Genomic DNA, 25,206 nt, shown 5'->3' on the forward strand with positions numbered 1-25,206 from the left:
AAGAAAATCCACAGATTTTAGGGCATGTTCCAGGATGGCACAGTCGTGTGTAAATACCATAATACAGGCAATAATTCAGAAACATGGACCATAATAATTACCATCTGATACTGTATTATGATACCACAGCTGCATCAACGATCTACTTACTCTTACGATGATTTGAGGAAATGCAGCTCACCATAATACTAAGGTAAAGACTACACAAACGAATTAACCTATTATAAAACTTGCTCTAAAATACATATTATTATACATTTTTCTTTTATGCATTAGGATATTAAGTAAAGATCATGTTCCATGAAGATATTTTGTAAATTTCTTACCGTAAATGTATCAAAACTTCATTTTTGATTAGTAATATGCATTGCTAAGAACTTCATTTGGACAACTTTAAAGGCGATTTTTTCTCAATATTTAGATTTTTTTGCATCCTCAGATTCCAGATTTTTCAAATAGCTGTATCTCAGCCAAATATTGTCCGATCCTAACAAACCATACATCAATGGAAAGCTTATTTATTCAGATTTCAGATGATGTATAAATCTCAATTTCGAAAAATTGACACTTAAGACTGGTTTTGTGGTCACATGTGAATGTGAATACTGTACTTAAAAATAAAGGTTCCAAAAGGGTGTTTTTGCAGTGATGCCATAGAAGAACCACTTTTGGTTCTCCAAAAGAACCATTTTAAAGAACCTTTTCCGACTATAAACAGCCTTTTCTGCTTTTGAAAGGTTCCATGGGTGTTCAGGATTCTTCATAGAACCATTGATGCCAATAAAGAACCTTTATTTTTTTTAAACTGTATATAACCACGAAGGTTCTGCATATATGCAGGAATATTCTCTGGTTTATTAGCTCCAGCATTTCTTTCCAAGTAGCCACTACCTGCTTGCTTGTGTAACTTTTGACCAACTCAAAGTAAATCCACTTTGGTTTAACTAAACTAGAATAACTTACAGAAGAGCCATAATACTGACACTGAAACTAGATTCAACACAACACATCTCTAGGTAATAATGAATCAGCGACGCAATAAGTAGTGACAGTTCACATTTGTTCAGTGAACCGATTCAGTTCACTTCGCATTACAGCGTCCATGCTACAATGCGTGATTCCAATGAACAACATGCACAAATAATGTTACATGGCCGCTATAATACGGATACATACAAGTCGGATGTAAATCTGAAGCATATTTACCAGCCACAGCACTGAGCAGAAGCAATGTGCACAGCCCCAGTGACAGCACTGATGTTCGGTTTAGGATCCGCAGTCTCATCCTGGTGCTTCTGGATGGGTTCAGCTCCCCCCAAAAAAAAAGTTCCAGTAGATTTTCTTTTTTTTTCTCCCCTCTTCTCTATCGACCGAAGTTCAAACTCATGTGCTCGGAGGGAATAATCCGATATCAGACGTGCATTTGAACGTTTGGAGGCAATGCATGATTTTAGACGCCTTTGGGTTAGTGCGTGCTTTGGATAAATAGATTACAAACGCATTTTCTCCATGCTGGTTTGGAGTTTGAGCGATTATAGTTCATGCAGTGTATGTGATCCACTTCCTCGCATGTCTTCAGCCGTTTTAGGAGAGCTCTCAAAACCTGCAGCGATCGCGTCTCGGTTGTTATCGGTGTTTATAAACAAGATTTAGTTTCGATGTATTTGGTTCGGGTCCAGATGCTCGAGCGGTATCTTAATATGGGTCAGGTTTCTTCGTGTCAGTCCGCTTCAGTCGTTGTTTAGCTTCACAAGCTGACGACATGTCCGACATTTCCCGGTTTTATTCCTGCATTGACGCCAAAATAATGTCTCTGAAATGAAGCGGATCTACGGCAGAAGGCGTCGAGCCCATCGGTCGGTTCAAGCGGACGAACAGGAGAGACATCGAGTCCGATCCAAAGCGACAGAGGCCTTTGATAAACAGCACAGCGAGTCTCAGTCGAAGCTGGTCGCTGAACTGATCGCCGGTCAGGGTCTGCTCGGGTAAATTAGCGCATTTCTCCCGGTGTGGATGATTATCGCTCCGCGGATCGCGTCGAGCTCCCGCGGCCGCTCTCGGTAACTTCAGCTCCGCCTAAAGCAGACAGATGAAGGGCAGCCAGTCCTCCTCCTCCTCCTCCTCCACCCCTCCTCTCTCTCTCTCTCTCTCTCTGCCAAACCAATTCAATTATAAGTTGTCTCGCTTTCTTTCTCCCCTCTCACCCATAAACATTTTCCTTGGTTACAATAGTTTCCGCCAAAACACCTCACTTGCTACACTTATGCTATAGCAAGGTAATTTGGTTTTCCTCTAACAAAAATTGTTCATTCCAGGCAAACAACCATGGTATGTTTTTATATGTAGGTCTACCATACATATTTAGTGCTGCCATATGATTAATCGCGATTAATCGCATCCAAAATAAAAGTTTTTGTTTACATAATATATATGTGTGTGTGTGTACTGTGTATATTTATTATGTTTATATAAATACACACACATACAGTATATATTTTGAAAATATTTACATGTATATATTTTTATAATTTAAATATATTTAATACACAAATATAAAATTTTTCTTAAATATATACATGCATGTGTGTGTATTTATACATACATAATAAATAGCTATACACAGCACACACACATATATTATGTAAATAAAAACTTTTATTTTGGATGGGATTAATCGCGATTAATCGTTTGATATTTCTTTTTTCCTTCTCAGTGACTAGTTTTTTTTTCTTTTCTTTTTGAACAACATACAGAAGGATCTCAGGAATTTAGAAAATGAATATAGTTAATTAATTTAATATATAAACACTCCCAGTTTCTGTTAACAAAAAAGCTTGAAAACAAGAAATGTTGTCAGAATTTCTGTGAAATACCAGAGGAAATATCTTAGCCGATTGGAAACAGAGAAGTCTTGTCTTCGAGTCTTGAGAACTCCTGTTTTACACAGTTTGAAAGAAATCCCATAATTATCTATGATTATTTTAAACTGATAAACTGATTTCATTAATTATCTTTTTTAAGAGTTATAAATTATACAATGATTACAATGCAATAGTTATTGTGCAATCAGAGTTATGTATGCGTGTAGGTAACAGAAAGGTAGGAGTTCAGTTAATGTTTTTCTTTCCTAATATTTTTACATAAATACTTATCTGACTACAAATTCAAATAAGACATATAAAATTATATATATATTTTTTTTCTTTACTTTGAAAATGAAATATGACCTAGTCATGTCATCATAAGTTTCACCCACATGTGCAACAATACTGTCCATCAGATGACGTGCCACTACATTTTACAAGTCATTTCTTTATTTGGTATTTTGAATATGAAGGGATGACTTTTATTGCAGTTGAAACTGTCAAAGTTGAGCAAGATTTTGACTACAAGGATGTGGAAGGTTTAGCTATGTGGGTGACATGAAGCCACACAATGTTTCCATTCAAACAGCGCCCCCTGGTGACTAACACTGTTACAGTTCATATGGGGTAAAGCAACAATTTATGTTAAATTACATGACCCTGTTATTAAATTTAAGTGCTCTGTAATTGATTTTAAGAAGCTGACTTTCAAAAGAAGCTGTCACGCATACCACACAGATCTATGCTGTAACAAATACTGTGAAAATACTTATATTTATGCATTTCGCTTTTACTCAAAGCAACTTATGTTGCATTCAATATATAGTATTATTAGTTTATGCATTCCCTGGGAATCAAACTCAAAATACCCTGGGCTTTCTCAGTATCGAACAATGCGATTCTGAATCAAGTTTATTTAAAAAATTAAGATAAAAAAAAAATAACCCACAGTATTACATTTCATTAAACAGATTGCTTCTATTGCACACATAACACTGACAGAATAGCTTTGAAAAGTATTGTAAACACGACTGCAAAGCTTTCAGCTGTAAAATTATCTGTAAATTATCTGAGACGTAAACCTGACATTTTATCAATAGTCAGTTGCCTTAAGATGATATTTTGTAGCTGATTAGCATTTTAAGAATGCATAACAACATATTGAAATGCTCTTTATTAATGCTAAGTAACAGTAAAACAATTTCAGACCCTGAGTGTGAAATAAATCTTAGGCTGACAGCCAGAATTACTTAATATTAAGTGCAAAAATATAGTGTTAAATGAACTATATAATAGTCATTAGACATAAAGGAGTGTTTTATATCTTTAGCTTTGGCTGAGAGACAATCGCAGCTCTTCCTCTCTGATGCTCCTGTCCAGCCTCTGTGTCTCTGACTCCAGGACTGAGGGGACGGGCCGCTGGGAGACCGCAGCTAGAGACTCGTTCAGATCCTGTCTCAGGGACATCAGACTCTGGCTGTTCTTCAGAGAGCGATCTATGAACTCTGCCCTGTGCTGATGGTCCACGGCCAGTGTGAGACGGAGATGATGAACCTAGAAAATTGGATTTAAGTTTTGAGACTAAGTTATATGCCAAAATACAAATGAACTGTTGTGTTAAGTGTTTAGAACGAACCTGTTCTTCCAGCTCATTGGCTCGGACTCTGAGACGCTTAAGCTCTTCCTTTTCGGTACCATCTGACAGGGCCTATACAGCACAATTTTTATTTTTTAAACTATTTTTGCTTTTTCACTAGCCAATAACACATAAAACAACTGATTACAATAAAAAAGTTTGGTATTAGCATGTTACTAACAGCATTATTATTGATAACTAAAACTATTCAATTGTTTTCGGTAAAGGAAATAAAGCTAAAATAAAACAAACAATAGATAACTATTAGATAACAAAAAAATTACAATTATAAATGTTACACTGGCAACTCCATGAAATATAAGTAAAGCTACATAGAACTATTAAACAGAAGAAAAAAAAAGACAAATAAAATAATAAAACGCAAACGAATAAAGTCACATAAAAATTAAAAATCAAATTAAAAATTTAAATGAAAACTGAAAATATAAATATGTGACCCTGGACCACAAAACCAGTCATAAGGGTCAATTGAGATTTATACAACATTTTAAATCTGAATAAATAAGCTTTCCATTGATGTATGGTTTATTAGGATCTGACAATATTTGGCTGAGATACAACTATTTGAAAATCTGGAATCTGAGGGTGCAAAAAAATCTAAATATTGAGAAAATCACCTTTAAAGTTGTCCAAATGAAGTTCTTACCAATGCATATTACTAATCAAAAATTAAGTTTTGATATATTTACAGCAGCAAATTTACAAAATATCTTCATGGAACATGATCTTTACTTAATATCCTAATGATTTTTGACATAAAAGAAAAATCAATACTTTTGACCCATGCAATGTATTTTTGGCTATTGCTACAAATATACCCCAGCGACTTATGACTGGTTTTGTGGTCCAGGGTCACATATATGAAAATTCAAAGCTAATCAAAATATTAATAAATATTATAAAAGTATATAAATAATCCTAAAACCACACTGGTTGTTAAAGCTAACAAAATTATATTGTAATAAAAATAAAAATATATTCTACTAACAAATATTGGGTACTTCTGTGACAATCAATCACAGAAAGACAACCAGAACACAAATGTATTGCAAATGTATTCTCTCCATCATACCAGAACTCCAGCTTCTGTCTGTGACAGCTGATGCCTCAGTTTCCCCCTCTCCATCTCAACCTGGTGATAGCCAAGTATATACAGTAATCATGCGTATGAATCATACTGACATCTTAATATATGGTCCCCTTTGTGAGTCGTGCACATACCTGTGTCAGCGTGTCTCTCAGGTGCTGTCGCTCAGTTCGTAGTCTCTCAATCTTCCTCTCCAGATGACCGTTTTTCTTCTGCAGAAGGTTCTGTTCCACCTCTAGTTGTGCCACGGCCCGCTGCATCGCCGAGAGACGCCCCTGCACTGCTGAGTCTATCTCCACTTCATTTACGGACTGGGCCTTTGGTTCAAGCTCTTTCTCCTATTAATATTGCCCAAAACAATTCCTCATAAATGAACAATTCACTGCATAGTGTGTTTAAAGGGGACATGTCATGAAAACAGATTGTCCTCGCTTTTTTGAACTAAAAGAGTAAATATTCTATGGCTCAAAACAAAGCTCCCTCCTCGGTACACTCAACGCCATTTATGAAAACTAAGCCTAAAACTGTCTAATTTCAAAATTTCCACTGCTATCATCACAACCATGACTGGTCATGTTTACATTTTATCAACAGCTTATTCAAAATGCAGTCACATGGTAAGGGCATTTTTGCTTGTTTCACATTCAAAAAGGGTAGCTAATTATGTACATAAAGAAGTCTTAAAGACACAGTAGCAACAAAAGCACATTTAATTAAGACACAAAGGGAGTCAAAAATAATAGCAATAAAAAAGAATGACAACTGCTTTTGGTACAAGAACGTGAAGCTCAGGAGAAAAAAAAAAAAGAAGCTACAAAATGTACATATTTTTTTTTAAAGTTTGGGGTCTAAAAAAAAAAAAAGTGTTTTTCTAAAAAGAAGAAGTCTCTAATGCTCACTCAGGCATTTCTAATCAAAAACACAGTAACAGTAATATTGTGAAATATGAATACAATTTAAAATAACTTTTCTATTTTAAGATATTTTAAAATGTAATTGATTTCTGCGATGGCAAAGCTGAATTTTCAGCATCATTACTCCAGTCTCCAGTGTCACATGATCCTTCAGAAATCATTCTTTGCTGCTCAAAAAACATTTCTTATCATTATTTATGTTGAAAACAGTTTTGCTGATTAATATGTTTTGTGGAAAACATGGCACATTTTTTCAGGATTTCTGAATAAATAGAACATTCAAAAGAGCAGCATTTAATTGAAATAGAAATCTTTTGTAACATTATAAATGTCTTTACTGTCCTTTTTGATCAATTTATTAATTCATTTCTTTAAAAAACCTTATTGACCCAAACATTTGAATGGAAAGGAAAACGGTCCATTTAAATTTTTCTCAACAGAGTTCCAGATACTAGTCTTAGATAATTAAACTAATTTATCTATAGAGGTGCACTCAGTAATTTTTATTAACCAGCCAAACACTACTCAATTCCTCTGTAACCCAGTGTTTCTGGACAGTTTTCGTCACAGAACACACAAATTACAGTTGATTGAAAAAAAGGAGATTTTTATGTTCTGTAACTGAAATCTATAGCTTTTGCTGCATCCACACCAGTACGCGTCAGAATAAAGTCCAAGGCCACATCAGCACAAATATGTACTTTTATCTGTGACCATCACGACACATTTTATGCTAGGTATTTTAAATTAAAGATGTCTCTGCCTTACTGACCTGTGATGTATCAGCTCCTGCCCGCTTTCTCTTATGCTCCTGCTGTTCCAGCCTCTCCTTATAGTAAATCAGCGTGGATTCAGTTTTCTCCAGAGCCGTCCTGACACGGTCCCTGTCTTTACTCAGCTCTTCAACTCGCTCTTTCAGAGCATATACTTCAACGTCCTTCTCTCTGAGGAGTCTGTCCCTCTCCTCTTTTTCTAAAAGTACAGTGGACATTTGTTCCTTTAGCCTTCCCCAGTCCTCATTCTCTGGTGATCCGGTTTTTATGTTCTCATTTCTTATTGTGGAGTGCAATCTATCAATCTCAGTCTGTAGGGTCTGAGCCTTGGTCCTCAACCTTTCGATTTCCTGTCCCTTTTTTGTAAGGTCCTTTCTAAGTGTGTCTGTCTCTAACAACTTGTCATGAGACTGATATTCAGCATTTATCTCTAGGAAGTCTGATAGAGTACCATGGCCACTATCCATCTTTATTCCATTGTTTTTCTTCTCAGATTCTCTCAGATTACGCAGATCCTCTTCCATTTTGGTCTCAAGCTGTTGTTTCTCTTTCTCTAAGGTTTCCATTTTTTCCCTCAGTATCTTGGTGTTTCTTTTCTCATCTTCAAATTGATCCTGCAACCTAAGTTTTGCTGATTGTTCTTTATACGCCATTTCCCGAATACTCTCCAGCTCAGTTTCTTTGTCCTTGAGTCTCTCTGACAATGATTCTAGTTGTCTTATGTTTTGATCCTCCGCTTGCTGAAATTTCTGACTTTTTATTTTCTCATTTTCATATTTCTCTTTCAACAATTCTATCTCCATTTCCTTTTCACTCGTTGTTTTTCTGAGGAGCTCCAATCCCTCTAACACGCCTTGTTTCTCTTTATTTTCTCGTTTGAGTTCCTCCCAGTCTTTACTCTCTCTTCTTCTGTCCTCTCTCAGTCTGTCCACTTCCAGTCTCAGCTCTCTGAATCTGTTGCTCAATTCCTCTGCTTCTCTGGTCCTTTCTGCTGCCAAAGAGCTGAGTTCAGTCCTCTGATCTTCCAAGATGTCCATTCTAGCCCTCGCTCTGGTCAGCTCAGCCTCTCTCTGCTCTGCTACGCTCTTAATGGTCGCCAGCTCTTCTTCTAACTTCTCCTGTCTTAGCTGCATTTGTTCCTTCTCTCGCAAACCTTCCTCGTTTTTCTTCCTATGTTGTTCCTCTTGGAGTTGAAGGGCAGTCTTAAGCTCCTGTTTCTGCTTCTCTAACATCTGGACTTTGAGTAGAAGATCTTCAGCTTCAATCTGTGCTGCCCTAACACCTTTTTCTCTGCTTCGGACCAACTCGTCCTTCTTTTCCTGCATCATGGACCGGAGTCTCTCTCCCTCACGATGACTCTCTTCTAGCAGTTCCTTCAGAGTCGCCATCTCCTGAAGGCCTGCAATCAGGCCCTCTCGCATCTTCTGGTTCTGTTCTTCTCGTTCCTGGACTTTTGACCTGGTTTCTTCTTTGGTTCTTGAAAGATTAACCAACTGTTCTTGTAATGTATCCACCTGGGCAGCAAGTGCTTCTTTCCTTTCTTTTGCATCATTCAGCAAAGAGCTTATCCTGTCCTTGTCTCGCCTCTCTCGAAGCGTTTCATCTCTCAGAGCCTCAATCTCTCGCTCTTTCCTGCGAAGCTCTGCTGAGAGATGGTCTCTCTCCTCCTCCAGCTCTCGTACTCGAGCCCCAAGCTTCTCCACGCGTCCCGTCTTCTCCTCCATCAGGATATGCTGACCTTTTTGCAGATCCTCAAGCCTGGCTCTCAGCCTTTCCCCAACCGTCTTTTCATCTCTCAGTTGGGTCTCCAGTCGCCTCCTCTCATCTTCAATCTGACTCAAAGACCTCTTCAATCTTTGTTTCTCCTCTTCACTGTTCTCTACCCTGGATTCAAGCACTTGTGCTTCCCCTCGGCTCTCCTGCAGCAGTTGTGACAACCTTCCCAACTCTCCTAACCGTTCATCCAGTTTTCCCTTCAGCGTCTTCACCTCTTTGCCCTGTTCGCCAATAAGTTTCTTCAGATCTTCAGCAGTCTCCCTCTCTTGATCTCGCTCACGACTGACCAATAGTAGCTCTTGATTACAGTCCGTAAGTCTCTCCTCTTTCTCTCGATGTTGACGCTTTTCCTCCTCCAGTGCCGTTTCAGTCTCCCGTAGACTGCTTGAAACTTCAAGATTCCTCTGCTCGGCTTCATGCAGCTTTTCTCTCAGCCTTTTCATTGCTTCCTCCTCACGGTGGACTCTGTCTCTTTCCTCTTTTTCTTTTTGTTGTAAACTCTTCTTCAGTGCCTGTGCCTCCTCCTCAGTGTCTTGTAGGAGGCCAGTTTGGCGTTCAAGATCTTCTTGTTGCTCCAATCTGATCTTCCTGCCCTCCTCATTCTCCTGGTTCAGTTCATCAATCTTAAGTCCCAACTGCCTCAACTCTGTCTCCTTCTGAAGAAGCTCTCCTCTCAGTATCTGCTCCCTATCGCTTTCCTCAATCTCCTGTCTTTTCCTTCTCTCTTCTTCCCTTTCTTCCGAGTTCACCCGGTCTCGTTCCATCTCAACTAACTTGGCTTTGCACCTGTTCACCTCTTCATGTTCTGCTTTGAACTTCTGTTCGAACATCTTCTGTTCTTGCAGAAGTTTTGCTTGTAATTCTTTTATCTCACTATCTCTCTCATCCACCCTTTTTAGCGTCTCCTCTTTTTCTCGAATGACTGCCTCCATTTTGGTATTGAGATCTTCTAATTCTCTATTCAGTTGTTTCTCCTGTTCCTTAAGCTCCAGTTGCTTCCTGTCCACCTCTTTTTGTTCCTCCACCTCCTTCTCTAGAAGTTTAAGTTGTTCGTCCTTCTGCTCAACATCAACCTCGAGCTTCTCTACGATTACCTCTAATGACTGAATTCTACCTTTGAGGTCTCCAATGTCCTCTTCTCTCTTTTGTACCTCTTCTTCTCTTTCTCTAAGAAGCTCTCTTAATTCTGTCCTCTCCTTTTCAGCAACCCGGTTTACGCTCTCCTTCACTTTTTCTATGTTGTCAGCTCGTCTCTTCCACCACTCCACATTGTCTTTCACCTCTTTCAGTCGCACTTCAAGAGTTTTCTTTTCTGTGGACAACATAGTTTGTAATTGTTCAACATCTTTATCTCTTTCTTCCACGAGTAATGAGATATGTTCTTTCTCTCTCATCAGTTCATTAATTCTGCTTTTGAGCTCTATCAAGTCTCCATCTTTCTGTTCTAATTGTCTTCTCCACCGCATATCTTTCTCCCTCTCTTGCTCATCTCTTTTCTTTTGTTTGGTTTCATTTTCTCTTATTTTCTCAATTTCTCTCTCTTTCAGTTGAGTGTTGTGTTTCTCCAGGGCTTCTAATCTACTCTCCAAGGCCTCTTTCTCTTGTAACTCTATTTCCAGACTCTCAATTGTTCTCTCGTGTGATTGGACTTTCGATTTTAACTCTTCGATATCCTCTCCTCTCGTTCGTATTTCATCCTCCTTCTTTCTCAGCAGATCAGACATCTTTGCCCTCTCTCTCTCTGTGATCTTGAGGTTCTGACTTTCTCTTTCCACACTTTCTATAAACTTCTGATTTAACTCTTCTTTCTCTCTTTGAACCTCATTTTCTCTCTCCTTCCATCTCTCAATCTCATCACACGCTTCTCTCAGTCTTAGTTCGGCTGTTTTCTGCTCTGCTGCCGATTTCGTTTGTAGTTTCTCAAGTTCTGTGTTCCTTTTATCTAAGATGTCTGAAAGCTCTTCTTTTTCTTTTAACAAACCATCAATCTTGTTCCTCAGTATCTCCACTTCTCCATCTCTCTGGCCGAGTTCTGCATTCAGAGCTTCTCTCTCTTTTTGCCATCTTTCTCTCTCTGTTTTGCTGTCTTCTGCTTGTACTTTGCTTTTCTGTGATTCTTGTTCAACATCTCTCTGAATCCTCTTGCACTCCGACTGCCAGTTTTCTATCTCCCTTTCACTCTTCCTTCTTTCCTCCGTTGATTCTTTTCTTTCCCGTTCCCTTTGTGCTGTCTCTCTCTCCAAGTCTGTCTGTAGACATTGAATCTCTCCTACGCAGTTTAGAAAGAAAAATGTTACATTTTTATTACACACACAAATACACCAACATATATTCAGTTTTTATAATAAGACAGTCCGACCTTGCAAGACATCTTTGGTCTGAGTCAGCGTTTCCACCTGTGTTCGCAGCTGACTGCACTGCATCTCCAAACCTGAGGCCTGTTCTTGAACCTGAGCAATCTGCTTTTGGAGGCATGCCACCACACCTCTAAAGAGAGACAGCAGCAGGTTAGAAATGAATAGGGGATTGGTACAAATATGGTTCCAACAATTAATTCTGATCTAGTTATACAGATCTAACATAAAATAGCTGATGTTAATTTTAAAGGTAACTACCTAGAATATATTTTAATTGGTTTTGTCTGACAAAAAGGATGACACTAAAATAAGTTTAAATATATTTAACAAAAAATGCTTGAAAAACAAACAAATAAACACACAGACTCAGTTTCATTATACCTGAGTTCCTCTTTGACCTGTGTGAGTTCCTCCTTCTCTCTCTCCAGTGAACATACAGTGTCCTCTAGTCTCTGGCTCTCTCTAATTAGGTCGTCTCTCTCTCGTTCAGCTCTTCTCTGCTGCTCTGCTGCTTTGAGCAGTTCTGCCTGGACACTCTGCAACTCCTTCATCATCGTGCTGCACTGCTCAGTTAACTGAAACACAAACACATCATCACGGTCCATGAGTACACCCAAAACACAAAAAGTATTCGAAAACAGGAGAATTATGTGTACGGAATAATACACACTAAATCCCATCATTATCAAAAACCTAGGATGATCAGGACTCAATCAATAGTATTTGTTATGGAATGTTTATGTATGTGTGTTTGTGTTGCTGGACGAACAAATTTTATATTAATTTTTAGTGAAATATTTCATTATTTGTATTGTTCTAAATAAAAATAAATTATTTTAGAATTACATTAATGCACATTTTTGTTTAATAAATATTAAGCAAAGCATGTTCTTTTGATTGATGATTTAATTAATACACACACATACTTATACAAAGACAGAATTACTTGGAAACTTGTCAACTTGTGTTTACTTTTGTGTGCTGAATCTAGTTTGCAAGCAGTCAGTATTGTCAGAGTTTCTCACCTCTGCAAGCCTTTGTTCATTATTCTTCTTCTCTTCTGTGAGAGCAGTCGCCTCCCTCTCTCTGTCCTCCCTCTCAGTCTCCAGCTCATTCTCCAGCTCTCTCTCTCGGTCTCGGAGCTGCTGCAGAGTTTTCAGATCCGTCTCTCTTCGTCCCCTGGAACGCAGTGGGATCATCAACACAATTGCGGTAAAGAATCACTGGCTGTGAAAACACAAGGCCAGCATACTACAGCCAAATACAACAGCTGTTGAGATAAACTCAGACATTTATAGTGTCATCTGAAGCCCCATGTATTCATTAGCATTCCTACCAAACTCATTCCAGCTCATTAGGGACCTAGAATCACAGACACACTTCATCAACAGATTTTAAACTGCTTATTACACAAACATATTTTACTCTGCCTTGCGCATAAGGAGGTAAGGATAAGGCAATATAACAATATTTATATAAGGATATTATTAGTTTAGCAGTGCTATAATATACATTCTTTTTACTTTTGCATTTCCATCATTATAATAACGAAGCTTCCAAGCTAACATACTCAGCACTTTATAATACATCTACAGCCTTTTAATCAGCTGACTTTTAAATATGTCCCTCTGTTTCACAACGCCGCACCTTAATTCGTTGGCCTCTAGAGACGTGGTCTTCGCTTCCCTGCGCAGGCCTGCCATCTCTGCACCACATGCCTGGATCTGGGCCTGGGCTTCTGCCACCTCCGTCTCCAGCTGAGGGGTCAGGAAAACAAAAATCACACCTCTCATCCCTCCATCCCAAACCTGGCCCTACCAGCAACTCAATCTGGCGCTGGATCAAGTAATTAAAGGCAAGAGGCCTGTGACAGCTTGCAGGGATTTGGTCACGTCCCTAGGCAGTGTAAGTGATCTATGCTAAAGATGGGCTAAACCTGCGTGCCAGACCTGCAGAGCATGAACACTGAGTTCTCTCTTGTCCTTGGCCAGAGCTTCATTTAAAGTAGCCATTTTCTCCAGGGCATCTCGAGCTTCTGCCAGCTCCCTCTTGAGCTGGGTTTGACCGGAGGACAGGGCCAGTAATGACTCCCGAGCCTGGAAGGGAGGAGAGAGGGAAAATGGGGGACAACATAAAGGAATGACTGAGAGGTTTGGATGGGTGACAACACAACTCGGACAAAACTCCATCGTTCATTTTAACAGGCAGAAGTGCCTGATGTTCCAGGGCCAGTGTGAAAGAGCTTTGGGCGAATTGACACAGATGCTTTGCTTATGTATATGGTATACACTTACCATGTAGTCATGTTCAAGACAATCAGCTGAAGTTCAAACAAAGCATCAGAATGGAGAAGAAAGGTGATTTAAGACTGCAGGAATATCCGATTTTTTCCTTTTCAGGCAGACTGTCCACACTATTAATTGCAAGTGATCAGATTTGCGTGTCCAGATATAACCAACCTATCTGCATGGGTTGCTTTGGTAACAACGTAGGCGTACACACATATGTGACCCTGGACCACAAAACCAGTCTTAAGTCGCTGGGGTATATTTGTAGCAATAGCCAAAAATACATTGTATGGGTCAAAATTATAGATTTTTCTTTTATGCCAGAAATCATTAGGACATTAAGTAAAGATCATGTTCCATGAAGATATTTTGTAAATTTCTTACTGTAAACATATCAAAACTTCAATTTTGATTAGTAATATGCATTGCTAAGAACTTCATTTGGACAACTTTAAAGGCGATTTTCTCAGTATTTAGATTTTTTTTGCACCCTCAGATTCCAGATTTTCAAACAGTTGTATCTCAGCCAAATATTGTCATATCCTAACAAACCATACATCAATGGAAAGCTTATTTATTCGAAAAATTTACACTTAATACTGGTTTTGTGGTCCAGGGTCACATATGTGATGAGGCTTTCAAAACAGATGCAGGAAAAATAATTATCTCACTCTTCAAATAAGCGCGCTGTCAAGTTGCAGCGCAGAACTGGTATATATTGTGAATGGTAAAGATTTGAATGGTATTGCATTTCAAACCACTTCCAAATGTGGTTTGAATCAGATTTTTCCAGACTTTCAAAAACTCACATAGATCAAATCTGGACATGTAAAAAAAAAAAAAAAAAAAAAGATTTTTGCTGGCAGTCTGAAGATAGTGACTTTGAATGTGGCATGGTTGTTGGTGCCAGACGGACTGGTCTGAGAAACTGCTAATCTACTGATATTTTCATGCACAACCATCTCTAGTGTTTACAGAGAATGGCCAGAAAAATAGAAAATATCCAATGCCTTGTTGATGCCAGAGGTCAGAGGAGAATGGCCAGAGTGTTTGAGCTGATAGAAAGGCAACAGTACTTCAAATAACCACTTGTTACAAATGAGGTATGCAGAAGAGCATCTCTGAACACTCTGAACACACAACACGTTCAACCTTGAAGCAGATGCGCTTACAGTAGCAGGAGACCACACCAGGCACCGCTCCTGTCAGATAAGAAGAGGAAACTGAGGCTACAATTCCCACGGGCTCTAAAACGGGAAGATAGTAGATAGGAAAACGGTTGCCTGCTCTGATGAGTCTGATTTCTGCTGCCATATTCAGATGGTAGGGTCAGAATATGGCATATAAAAAAACCATGAAAGCATGGATCCATCCTGCCTTGGATCAACGGTTCAGGCTGCTAGTGGTGTAATGGTGTAGGGGATATTTTCTTGGCACACTTTAGGCCCCTTAGTATCAACTGAGCATCGTTTACACAACACAGCCTACCTGAGTATTTTTCATGACCATGTCCAACCCTTTATGACCACAGTGTATCCATCTTGTGATGGCTACTTCCAGTATGATAACGTGCCATGTCACAAAGCTAAAAAAAAATGATTTCTCAAATCTCAAATTGATTTATTGAACATAACAGTGAGTTCACTAGATTCAAATGGCCTCCAAAGTCACCAGATCTCAACCCAAAAGAGCACCATAGGGATGTACTTTTATTCAACAATGACACATTGAATTGATAAAAAGTAACAGTAAAAACATTTACAACGCTACAAAATTTTCCATGCCAAATAAATGCTGTTCTTTTGAATAGAAAGTTCAAAAGAACAGCATTTATTTGGCATGGAAAATTTTCAGGTTTGATCATAAGAAATGTTTGAAATATTGTAGTAATATTTCACATTATGTCTGTTTTTACCATACCGACTCCAAACTTTTGAACAGTAGTGTATATAACTGGCTCTGTTTTGCTGAAATTGAGAGAATGATTTGTAGCAGTCATCAGTTACCTTGAGTAAGGAATCTTTAGTGTCGGCGGCCTCTTGCTCAGCTCGTGCTCGGTCCAGCTTCTCTCTCTCGAGCGCCCCCTGCAGGCTGTGCATCTCCAGACGGGTACGAGTCTCTCTCTCGCACAGCTGAGCGGTCTCTAGCATCTCTGCCTCCATGCTGATTTACAAATAAACCTCATCGGAGTTATTTACCAGCAGAATTTAGCATGATGAGCATGACTGAACAGGGCTCTAATGACACACACATCCTGAATGTTAAGCGGTGATTGATGGACAAGCATACCGTTTCTGTCTCTCTCTCTCCAGCTGGATTCTCTCATCCTCCTCCTTCTCTCTCTGTCGTCTCAAGTGCTCATTCTCCTGTCTCAGCTCCTCTGCGAGTCTCTCAGCCCCTTCTATCTGACTGTGCAAACTAGTCACCATCTCCCTCTCACTGTAACACACACACACACACACACACAATGTCAGTTTTACAATTATGGCCAATAGCAATTAGCCAATAATTATGTGTAATGGCTGCTAACAAAATTCTATACTATCTTGTGAAAAAAATTTAACATTCAACATTTTTAAATGTTATATATTTATATTTTATCATAATATAAATATATATATTTTAGCAAAAAATGTTTTATGTTATATATTTATTTGCATATCTTTATTTATTATTTGATCAGAAATACAATAAAAACACATTTATTGTGACATATTTTTACAATTTAAAAAAATAAATAAATTTATTCCTGTGATGGCAAAGTTGAATTTTCAGCATCATTACTCCGGAGTCACATGATCAAATAATTCTAATATGCTGATTTGGTGCTCAAGAAACATTTCTTATTATTATTATCAGTGTTCAAAATATCAGTATTTTTGTGAATATTTGATGAATAGAAAGTTTACGAGAAAGTTTAGAACAGAGTTTACTTGAAACTGAATTGTTTCTATTATAAATATTATATTATACATGCATTTACTGTCACTTTTGATCAATTAAATGTGACTTTGCTGAATAAACTAGTAATTACTTTCAAAAAATATCTTACTCGCCCCAAACCTTTAAACAGTACTGTAAAATAAAAATAAAACAGTACGTTCACTCATTTTAATTTTAAAACAATGAATTTGGGTTTTGCAATACTATAACGTAACGTATGAAAGAAAATGTTCCTAATTTTACATTTTACATTCAGTGTTACTAAAATTATAGGCAAGTGAGAGTTAAAATGTAAATGTAAAAATAAGGAAAGGAGACTAAACTAAAATTAAATATCAAATATCAATCGGTACCACTTAATAAATAAATAATAATAAAAAAAAACATGTTAGCTGATAACCAATATGGTTCAAATATTTTGTAAATAACCTAAGAAGATGCTATTTTACATCACATTTTTTTTTAAATACAGTTAATCACTTCGATAAACTGCTTAAGGTAGCCTTCAGGAATATTAAAAGATAAAAGTGTATTTGTATAATGAGATAATCAAGCATCCTTCACCTGTTCAGTAGTTCTTGTGTGTGTTTTATCTGCAGTGCTCCCTGATCGGTCTGTTCCTGAAACTCCGCCCTCTCTCTCTCCAACTGCATGACTCTCTGCTCCAGTGATTCCTTCTCTGCTCCAAGTCTACGCAGGCTCATCTGAGCATCCTGACAAAAAGATCTGGCTTACTAAGAGGTACCATCAGCCAAAAAGAAAAGTCATTTTAAAGAATATGTTATTTTATTTATTTAGATAAAGCCGTTGTTTTTGTTTGGAAAACCACGCACTGTAGATAACACCAGGAATATGCATTAAGAAAGCAAACGGGGTGAATTCTGATTTCACGCTGACCAACCTGTACTTCCTGTTGTCTCAACTGCAGGGCAGTCTCAGCTTGAGCGATGACAGAGAGGACAGAGGACAGTCCTTCACTGGACACGTCATCTGAAGACAGAGAGCTTGACTGTCCACTCATCTGCTGGGAGCTGAGAACCCTTGACTGGACAAAAAGACAGAATACATTAATTCATTCATGCTTCACTAAAATAAGGACAATTTATTTCCTGTTCTCAATCAGACTCGCCAGTGTCGTGACAGCATGTCTGACAGACTCGAAGTTTCTCTCCATTTCTATCTGTCTCTCCCACTTCCTTTCTTGATCTTTTTCTCTCTCCATCTCCTGTCTGTGTCTCCTCTGCATCTCTGCCTCCTGCTTCTCCCGTTCAGATTCAAGAGCTTGTATTGTCATATTCAGCTCAGTGATTCTGAAAAAAATCAAAGTATAACATCAATATACCGAAACACTGCAATTAACACACAAAATATTTAAAGTAAATGTGTAAACAAAACAATGAATCAGAATTCTAAATCAATTCATCACCAGCAAAATCATTGCAAATATGTGACCCTGGACCACAAAACCAGTCATAAGGGTAAATTTTAGAAATTGAGATTTGTACATCATCTGAAAGCTGAATAAATAAGCTTTCCATTGATGTATGGTTTGTTAGGATCGGACAATATTTGGCTGAGATACAACTATTTGAAAATCTGGAATCTGAGGGTGCAAAAAAAATCTAAATATTGAGAAAATCGCCTTTAAAGTTGTCCAAATGAAGTTATTAGCAATGCATATTACTAATCAAAAATTTAATTTTGATATATTTACAGTAGGAAATTTACAAAATATCTTCATGGAACATGATCTTTACTTAATATCCTAATGATTTTTGGCATAAAAGAAAAATCAATCATTTTGACCCATACAATGTATTTTTGGCTATTGCTACAAATACACCCCAGCGACTTAAGACTGGTTTTGAGGTCCAGGGTCACATATATTGTAAATACTTGAAATAACGCAGTGGAATTAATGTCCTGTAATGACCTGTTCCTGAGTTCCAGGGTCTCTGACTCAATGTCAGCTTTTAATTCAGCAGACTTCCTCTCGCCAATATGTTCATGACTGAGATCATCAAGAGACAGCGGCCCCTGGGAGGAGGAGAGCAGCTGCGCTGTAGTGGAGTGGCCTACAGAGGAGTCATGGGGCATCGTGGGAACTGATCGAGGAGAAGTCCATACAGAGAGGAGAGATGAGGAGAGACGAGAGAACTCAGCTCTCAGCTCCCACAGGTCTCTGTAGCACAAAAACACAACAAATGCACACTTACCAAAAGGTATAGAGAACACATACACTACTGTTGGGGTTATTTTTAGAAACACTTTAGTATAGGGACCAATTCTCACAATTAACTAGGCCTAGTTGCTTATTAGCATGTCTATTATTAACATATTGGCTGTTTATTAGTACATATTCTGCATGACTATATTCTACATCCCTAATCCTACCCAATACCTAAACTTAACTACCTTACTAACTATTAATAAGCAGCAATTTCAGAGTTTATTGAGACTAAAGTCATAGTTAATGGTTTGCTAATAGCACGAATAACATGTGACTGAAAAAAACACATTACACTGATCAAAAGTGACAATAAGCTTCAAGAAAATTCCATGCTGCAAATACAGGAATAAATTACATTTTAAAATATGTTTGAACAGAAAAAAAGTTATTTTAAATTGCAATAATATTTACAATATCACTGCTCTCTAAAAGCATTAATCTTCCTGACCCCAATCCTTTGATCAGTAGTGTATTTCAACTAGCCTGATGCTAAGATGTCCATATGTTTGCTTTTGAAAGCATAAATGAGTTTTTTCGATGAGTCCTCACTTGTCAGTAGCCGTCTTCAGAGAGTGATACTGGCGTTTGAGAGTGACTACACGTCCCCACAGAGTCATCAACCTGGTCTGCTCCTTCCCTATGTAGCCTGTTAAAGCCTGTATTCACAATAAAGGTACAACAAACTTAATAAAACTGAATTAAATAATAACTTCTTGTTTCATAAATAAAATATTGCTTGCATTGCATCAATAAAACCAGTACGTGCTGTTTTTGCATTGTGGGTCATCTGAAGGGTACAGTTTGTCAGAAACATTTGGTAGCACTGTCAGTGTATGCCACAAACACTCATCCATCTGTGTCTGTCAGTCGAAGAACGAGAAAACCTGAAGAAGCAAGTGCAGCAACATCTCCCTGCTACATTTGCAGAGCCTTTCTCTGTAAATCCAGTCTGAGCAAGAGAAATCATTGTGCCAGTGATAATGTTTACAACTGCAGAGTTGTGAGAAAATGCTGAATGTGGATCTCACAGACATCTGAATGATGCCATCTTTACTGCATGATAACATCACTGAGTGTCAAATTAAATGCATTTTAAAACATCCGTGCATTCAAATATAATGTGAAAAATGGTCGCAATCTTTGAGGTTATTTTAAAAGAGCTAACAAGTACTGAATAAAACTTAATGTCTACTTACACTCAACTTTGTGTGTCACTGCGCAGCTGCTTGGTGACAATATATACAGCACATTCCCTAATGCACTGATAAAATCCTCAGAAAAACTGAGCCATTGCCAAGCAACTGCCAAAAGCTCACGAACCTGTTTTAAGGCCATGCACACACTGCATATTTCAGGACAGACAACTGCATTTAATGCTGCACATTGAAATTACTGTAATTACAAGATGACGACAACAACACAGAGCTTTTGCAGCATTTACATCTTCAGAAATGATCTGTTTCTATGGCAACACTTATAATGCCAGAAATGGATTTTGCTGTGGCAACATAAAACCTCTTTTTTTGAGTTTCTATTACAGTCCCTACTGAAAAGGAGCAACTAAAAGAGAACTTTTTTGTAGATTTACATTTACACATATCACTGTTGCTTCTTCCAATACAACGTGTTTCCAGTACATTAACTATTTATTCAGTATGTGTGTTGACTGTGATGTCTGGGAGTTGACCTTAACTGATAAATATACAATAGGCATATATTTATTCCTCACCTCTTTCTCTTTTTGCCAATCGATTTCCTTCTGCACCACCTCCTCCACCGCTTTGGACCAATCAGCTGTTAGCTTTCGCAGGTCGTCCTGCAGGGCTTCATTAGCCTCTGTTGATTGGCTGAGCTGACTCCGCAGAAGAGTGCTGACCTCCGAGAGCCCAAAACATCTGCTCCAGTGAACAAACACAACTCACAGTCACAGGAATTCAAGCTCGGAAGACATAATAATGGTTATTTACACTGCTCCTGCACCTCTGCTGCTCCTCCTCCAGCCTGATGAGGGTGCTCTCCAGTGTGTCACTGCGTTCATCCCGCAGCACCCTCTGTGAAATGCACAGCGTTAATGTGGCGCTCACAGATCTCCAGGAAAACACTGAGGACTGTTGCTCGTCTCACCTCTCTGATCCTCAGCTCTCGCTCTTCACTAATCGCCTGCTGCTCCAGAGTCTGACAGCGAGCCCTGTACTCCAACACCTGCCATGCATGAGCACACACCAGTGAGAGACTGTCTGCATGAACTGAAATATGATTGGTCCTCTTAAATGAGGATGAGGTTAATGAGGCATTCACATAAACAGCTGACTGATTGTAGAGGCTGTTCTAGATGCCCTAACAACTGGCCATAAAAAATTAAAAAAAAAATGTTCAGTTTGACAAGGAATCTGTTTTCTTGATGTTAAGCAACATGAGGAAAGTGTTGTATAGCAATGCATGAAGACAAGTGATTATCAATTAAAACATGCTTCATGTTTTCAACTATATTCCTGTATGTCGGCAGTGGTAAATCATATGTGACCCTGGACCACAAAACCAGTCTTAAGTCGCTGGGGTATATTTGTAGCAATGGCCAAAAATACATTGTATGGGTCAAAATTATAGATTTTTCTTTTATGCCAAAAATCATTAGTATTTTAAGTAAAGATCTTATTCCATGAAGATATTTTGTAAATTTACTACTGTAAATATATCAAAACGTTGTTTTTGATTAGTAATATGCATTGCTAAGGATTCATTTGGACAATTTTAAAGGACATTTTCCTCAATGTTTTGATTTTTTTGCACCCTCAGATTCCAGATTTTCAAATAGTTGCATCTCAGCCAAATATTGTCCGATCCTAACAAACCATACATCAACGGAAAGCTTATTTATTCAGCTTTCAGATGATGTATAAATCTCACTTAAGACTGGTTTTGTAGTCCAGGGTCACATATAGAGCAGCACTTTCAGACTAATAAATTTCCAAGGTTTTTCCATGACTTTTCCCGTTTTTTTGTTGAAACTTGAATCAGATTTAAAAAAAAATAATTTTACAGAGATCATATTCAGAAATCGTATTTCTAGCTTAAGAACTGACATTACTGGATATGATATATCGACTATGAAAATTTAAATGGGTTTTCCATAACCTTTTAAGACCTTATTAATTTCTGGCCTGAAAAATCACACTTTTGAAATTTCCTCGATATTTCCATGAATACAGAAAAATAAAATCCTACAGGGACCTTCGCCATCACTTTTAAAGGAGTTGCATGAAGTATTATTAAAGTTGTGATGAAGTAGCTGTGAGTTCAGACCTTGTTCTGAAGTTTATGAATGAGCAGAGCCTGTCTGGCTTCTCTCTCTCTGCCCTCTCTGAGCTTCCTCCGCCATTCTCGCTGCTCATCGTCCAGACGCACTGATAATGACAGAGAAGGGTCCAGCGTCTGAGACAGCTAAACAGCATGGGTACAAACAGACAGACAGATCATAAGTTTGCCATGTGTTCACTCTGTTATTGATGGACCAGACATGTCACTGGCTCCTTCCTCACCCTGTCAGTCAAAGCTTGAGCTCGAGACTCAAGCTCCTCCCTCTCCGCTCTGCTCTCTGCCAACTCATCCTGCAGACGTGATAGCTCCGCCCTCAGCCCCGCCCTCTCCTCCTGCCAGCCAATCAACAGTTCAGATTCCATAGCCAGCCATCAGCTGTGAAAAATAAAAACATTTATTTAGACGAAATGATTAAAGGTAACATGATTAAACACTTTTACACTAAATAAACAGTACACACAAAAAATGTAGGCCCATCAGGAATTGATCTGATTGTGAAAATGTTTTTGATAAGAGATTGACAAGACGAGTATTTTCTGTATTTACAATAACATGCACTGATAAATCGCTCACAAAAAGATCAGGATACGAAAGTAATTATGGTACATTTTAATTTCATCGGTGATAAAAAAAAATAAAGAACTAAAGCATGGTGGAAACTCGAACATCTACTATGAAGATTGCAGATCACCTGTATCTCTTTCCAGCGTTAAATGACTGGTATTGCAGACTAAGATGACCAGTTATGGGACGATGTAAAATTACATGATTAATAGCATTGGCAGCTTGGACTGCCTCAGGCTTTAGTTCTTTCATTCAAGTGTAATCTTAAAAGTATGTAAGCACTTCAATGACTGTTTCAGATATCCGCAACATATTTATATAGCATATATGTAACGGAGTCACTGTGTAGCAGAGAGCTTTATTTGCCTTATTAAGTCTCTGTTAAAGTGCAAATATAAAGTAGTAGCTTACTTTGGAAAACACGGATTACTTGACTGTGTCCATTCCCGTGTTGCGGTCTAAAAAAACACGCAAAACCTCGGATATGCGTGTTTTTGGTGTTGTTTTTCTGCCTTCCTGCAACATCCGGATTTGAAACAGTGAAGTCGAGTGTTTTGAATGAGCAGCCCGCGTGCGTCAATGCGCGTGCAGTGAACAGCGCCACCACGCGACGCGGAGACACGCGGTTACCATTACTGCTGTATGCTGCATGCAATTCTTCTTCTTCTTTTATTGGCAACCGCACTTAATAATGCATTACTGCTATCCTCAGGTAGCTTGGATCAGAAACATTTCCTATATCTCTAAACGTTTTCTCCCACCAATAATAATAATATTTTTTTATAAAAAACACTGGCGCTGATGCTGAACATTTGGCGTGATATTATTCAACAAAAAAAACATCTAATCGATGCAGATTTGCTCATTGGATAATCAGCTAAAAGATCTGCTTTTAATCAACAGGTTTGGTTTTTGATATTAGATATAGATGATTATACTCACTAATTCTATCAAGATTATACAACAACAATACAGAAACTCAGTTATCAGATGAAGAATATTTATTATAATATATATTTTATAATAGCATACAGTTTTATTTGAATAAGTATTATTTAATTGTTTTATACAAATGTTTGTTTTTTTTTTTAGTCTATCATTTCTGTAGTTTGTTGGATGAACTATATAGTAGAGTATTGAATCTTAATAAGAGATGGGTGTCTAATCTAGTGTAAGCTGATTAGCACAGAGACAGGACTTGAATTAAACAACATGCACAGTTGCAGCACGCTTTCCGAGTTCAGTTTTATTCTCATCTGTACTGGAGTATTTTCAAGTGGTTTGAAAACAGAACTGAGTGGAATTTGACACTCTTCTGAAGACAATAGATTTTAAAATTGTGTCAATGTGATATTCTGTCAACTACATTATATTTCTGGTGCTATACATCTCATCTGATTTAGTGATTTCTTTTTTTTTTTTTTTTTTTGGATGGCATGTTGATTCTGTGGTCCTGTTATCTTTTTCTCACATATCTGTCTCTCTACATCTCCTTCAACTTCCTGCGAAGTTTACTCATCCTGGACAGTGAAAAGCAAAAGGTGACAGCAAGAATTCGCAGAAAGAGACGGCGGAGAGGAAGGTCAAGGCTGTCCAGTAGGATGGTTTTCCAACGCAAGACTGCACACTAGATGCTGAGAGAGACTGGATGGATCTTGTGTAAATATCATCTGACCACTGGCCCAAGGTAGTTACAGACGTGTGTTTGCATTTATGATGTGCTTTAAATTCTGCATCCATAATAACACACAACTGTGACAAAAGCATGAATGGTTTGTACTTTGTTTTATTGTTATCAAGTTCAACGTACGATTAAAATAACAATAGCATGACACTCATTTTGAATTGATCTATTAATTTATTCAAAAATACATTAAAAATGCAATTCATACATGCAATGACCTGTTATGATGAACATGTTTTTAATTTCTGAATTACAATTCAGGGTGATATTTTATGAGAGGAATCCTGCAATACACTGTAAAAAAAAATGTTTTATCGAAGTTGTAACTTTTACAATTTTCAGTCTTTCCACTTGAAACTTTCACATTCAGTTCAGTGTGTTGCTCGCCATTTCTTGGTAATTATTTGTGAAATTTACTAATGTGTGAAAATTATTTCAAAGTAAACCCTACACCAAGTTCAGGTTGAAAATGTTATTTGGTATGACTCCCCAAAAACCTATTAAATCTATGAATAAACAACTATTTTACCATAAAAATATACTAAAAAGCATTTTAAAAAAATAATAATAATAATAATAATGATTGATGTGTACACACATATGTATTCAAGGTGTAAGAAAAAATGTCCTATGCATTATTATTTTTTTACTTCATGGTTACAACATGACATTTTAATATTCATTACATTTACATTTTCGCTGAAAATGGTAAACCAATTTCATATAAAACAACATGAGCACAAAGACTGCA

General features: G+C 37.8%; 2 protein-coding genes across 2 annotated transcripts in view; both read right to left on the reverse strand.

The window, feature by feature from the left end:
- bmpr2b (bone morphogenetic protein receptor, type II b (serine/threonine kinase)) overlaps positions 1-2,110 on the reverse strand; it is a 75,736-nt gene extending 73,626 nt beyond the window's left edge. Inside the window, exon 1 of the mRNA XM_058786186.1 lies at positions 1,207-2,110. Within this exon, the coding sequence (XP_058642169.1) occupies positions 1,207-1,285 (79 nt within the window). The 5' untranslated portion in view covers positions 1,286-2,110. The remainder of the gene's footprint in view (positions 1-1,206) is intronic.
- Positions 2,111-3,336: 1,226 nt separating this feature from the next.
- si:dkey-230p4.1 (centrosome-associated protein CEP250) lies at positions 3,337-23,375 on the reverse strand. The gene is made up of 23 exons (XM_058785979.1): positions 23,183-23,375; positions 22,429-22,582; positions 22,193-22,330; positions 21,014-21,091; positions 20,870-20,940; positions 20,619-20,784; positions 19,439-19,545; positions 18,593-18,841; positions 17,789-17,969; positions 17,561-17,704; positions 17,224-17,372; positions 16,006-16,155; positions 15,723-15,879; positions 13,378-13,524; positions 13,076-13,185; positions 12,454-12,607; positions 11,810-12,003; positions 11,431-11,558; positions 7,295-11,340; positions 5,743-5,946; positions 5,594-5,653; positions 4,501-4,572; positions 3,337-4,418 (listed from the first exon to the last, which is right to left on the reverse strand). The coding sequence occupies exons 2-23, from the start codon at positions 22,567-22,569 to the stop codon at positions 4,191-4,193; spliced, it is 7,074 nt and encodes a 2,357-aa protein (XP_058641962.1). The 5' UTR covers positions 22,570-22,582; positions 23,183-23,375; the 3' UTR covers positions 3,337-4,190.
- Positions 23,376-25,206: the final 1,831 nt, after the last annotated feature.

Source organism: Onychostoma macrolepis, chromosome 09, assembly GCF_012432095.1.
Source record: "Onychostoma macrolepis isolate SWU-2019 chromosome 09, ASM1243209v1, whole genome shotgun sequence".
NCBI classification, from domain to species: domain Eukaryota; kingdom Metazoa; phylum Chordata; class Actinopteri; order Cypriniformes; family Cyprinidae; genus Onychostoma; species Onychostoma macrolepis.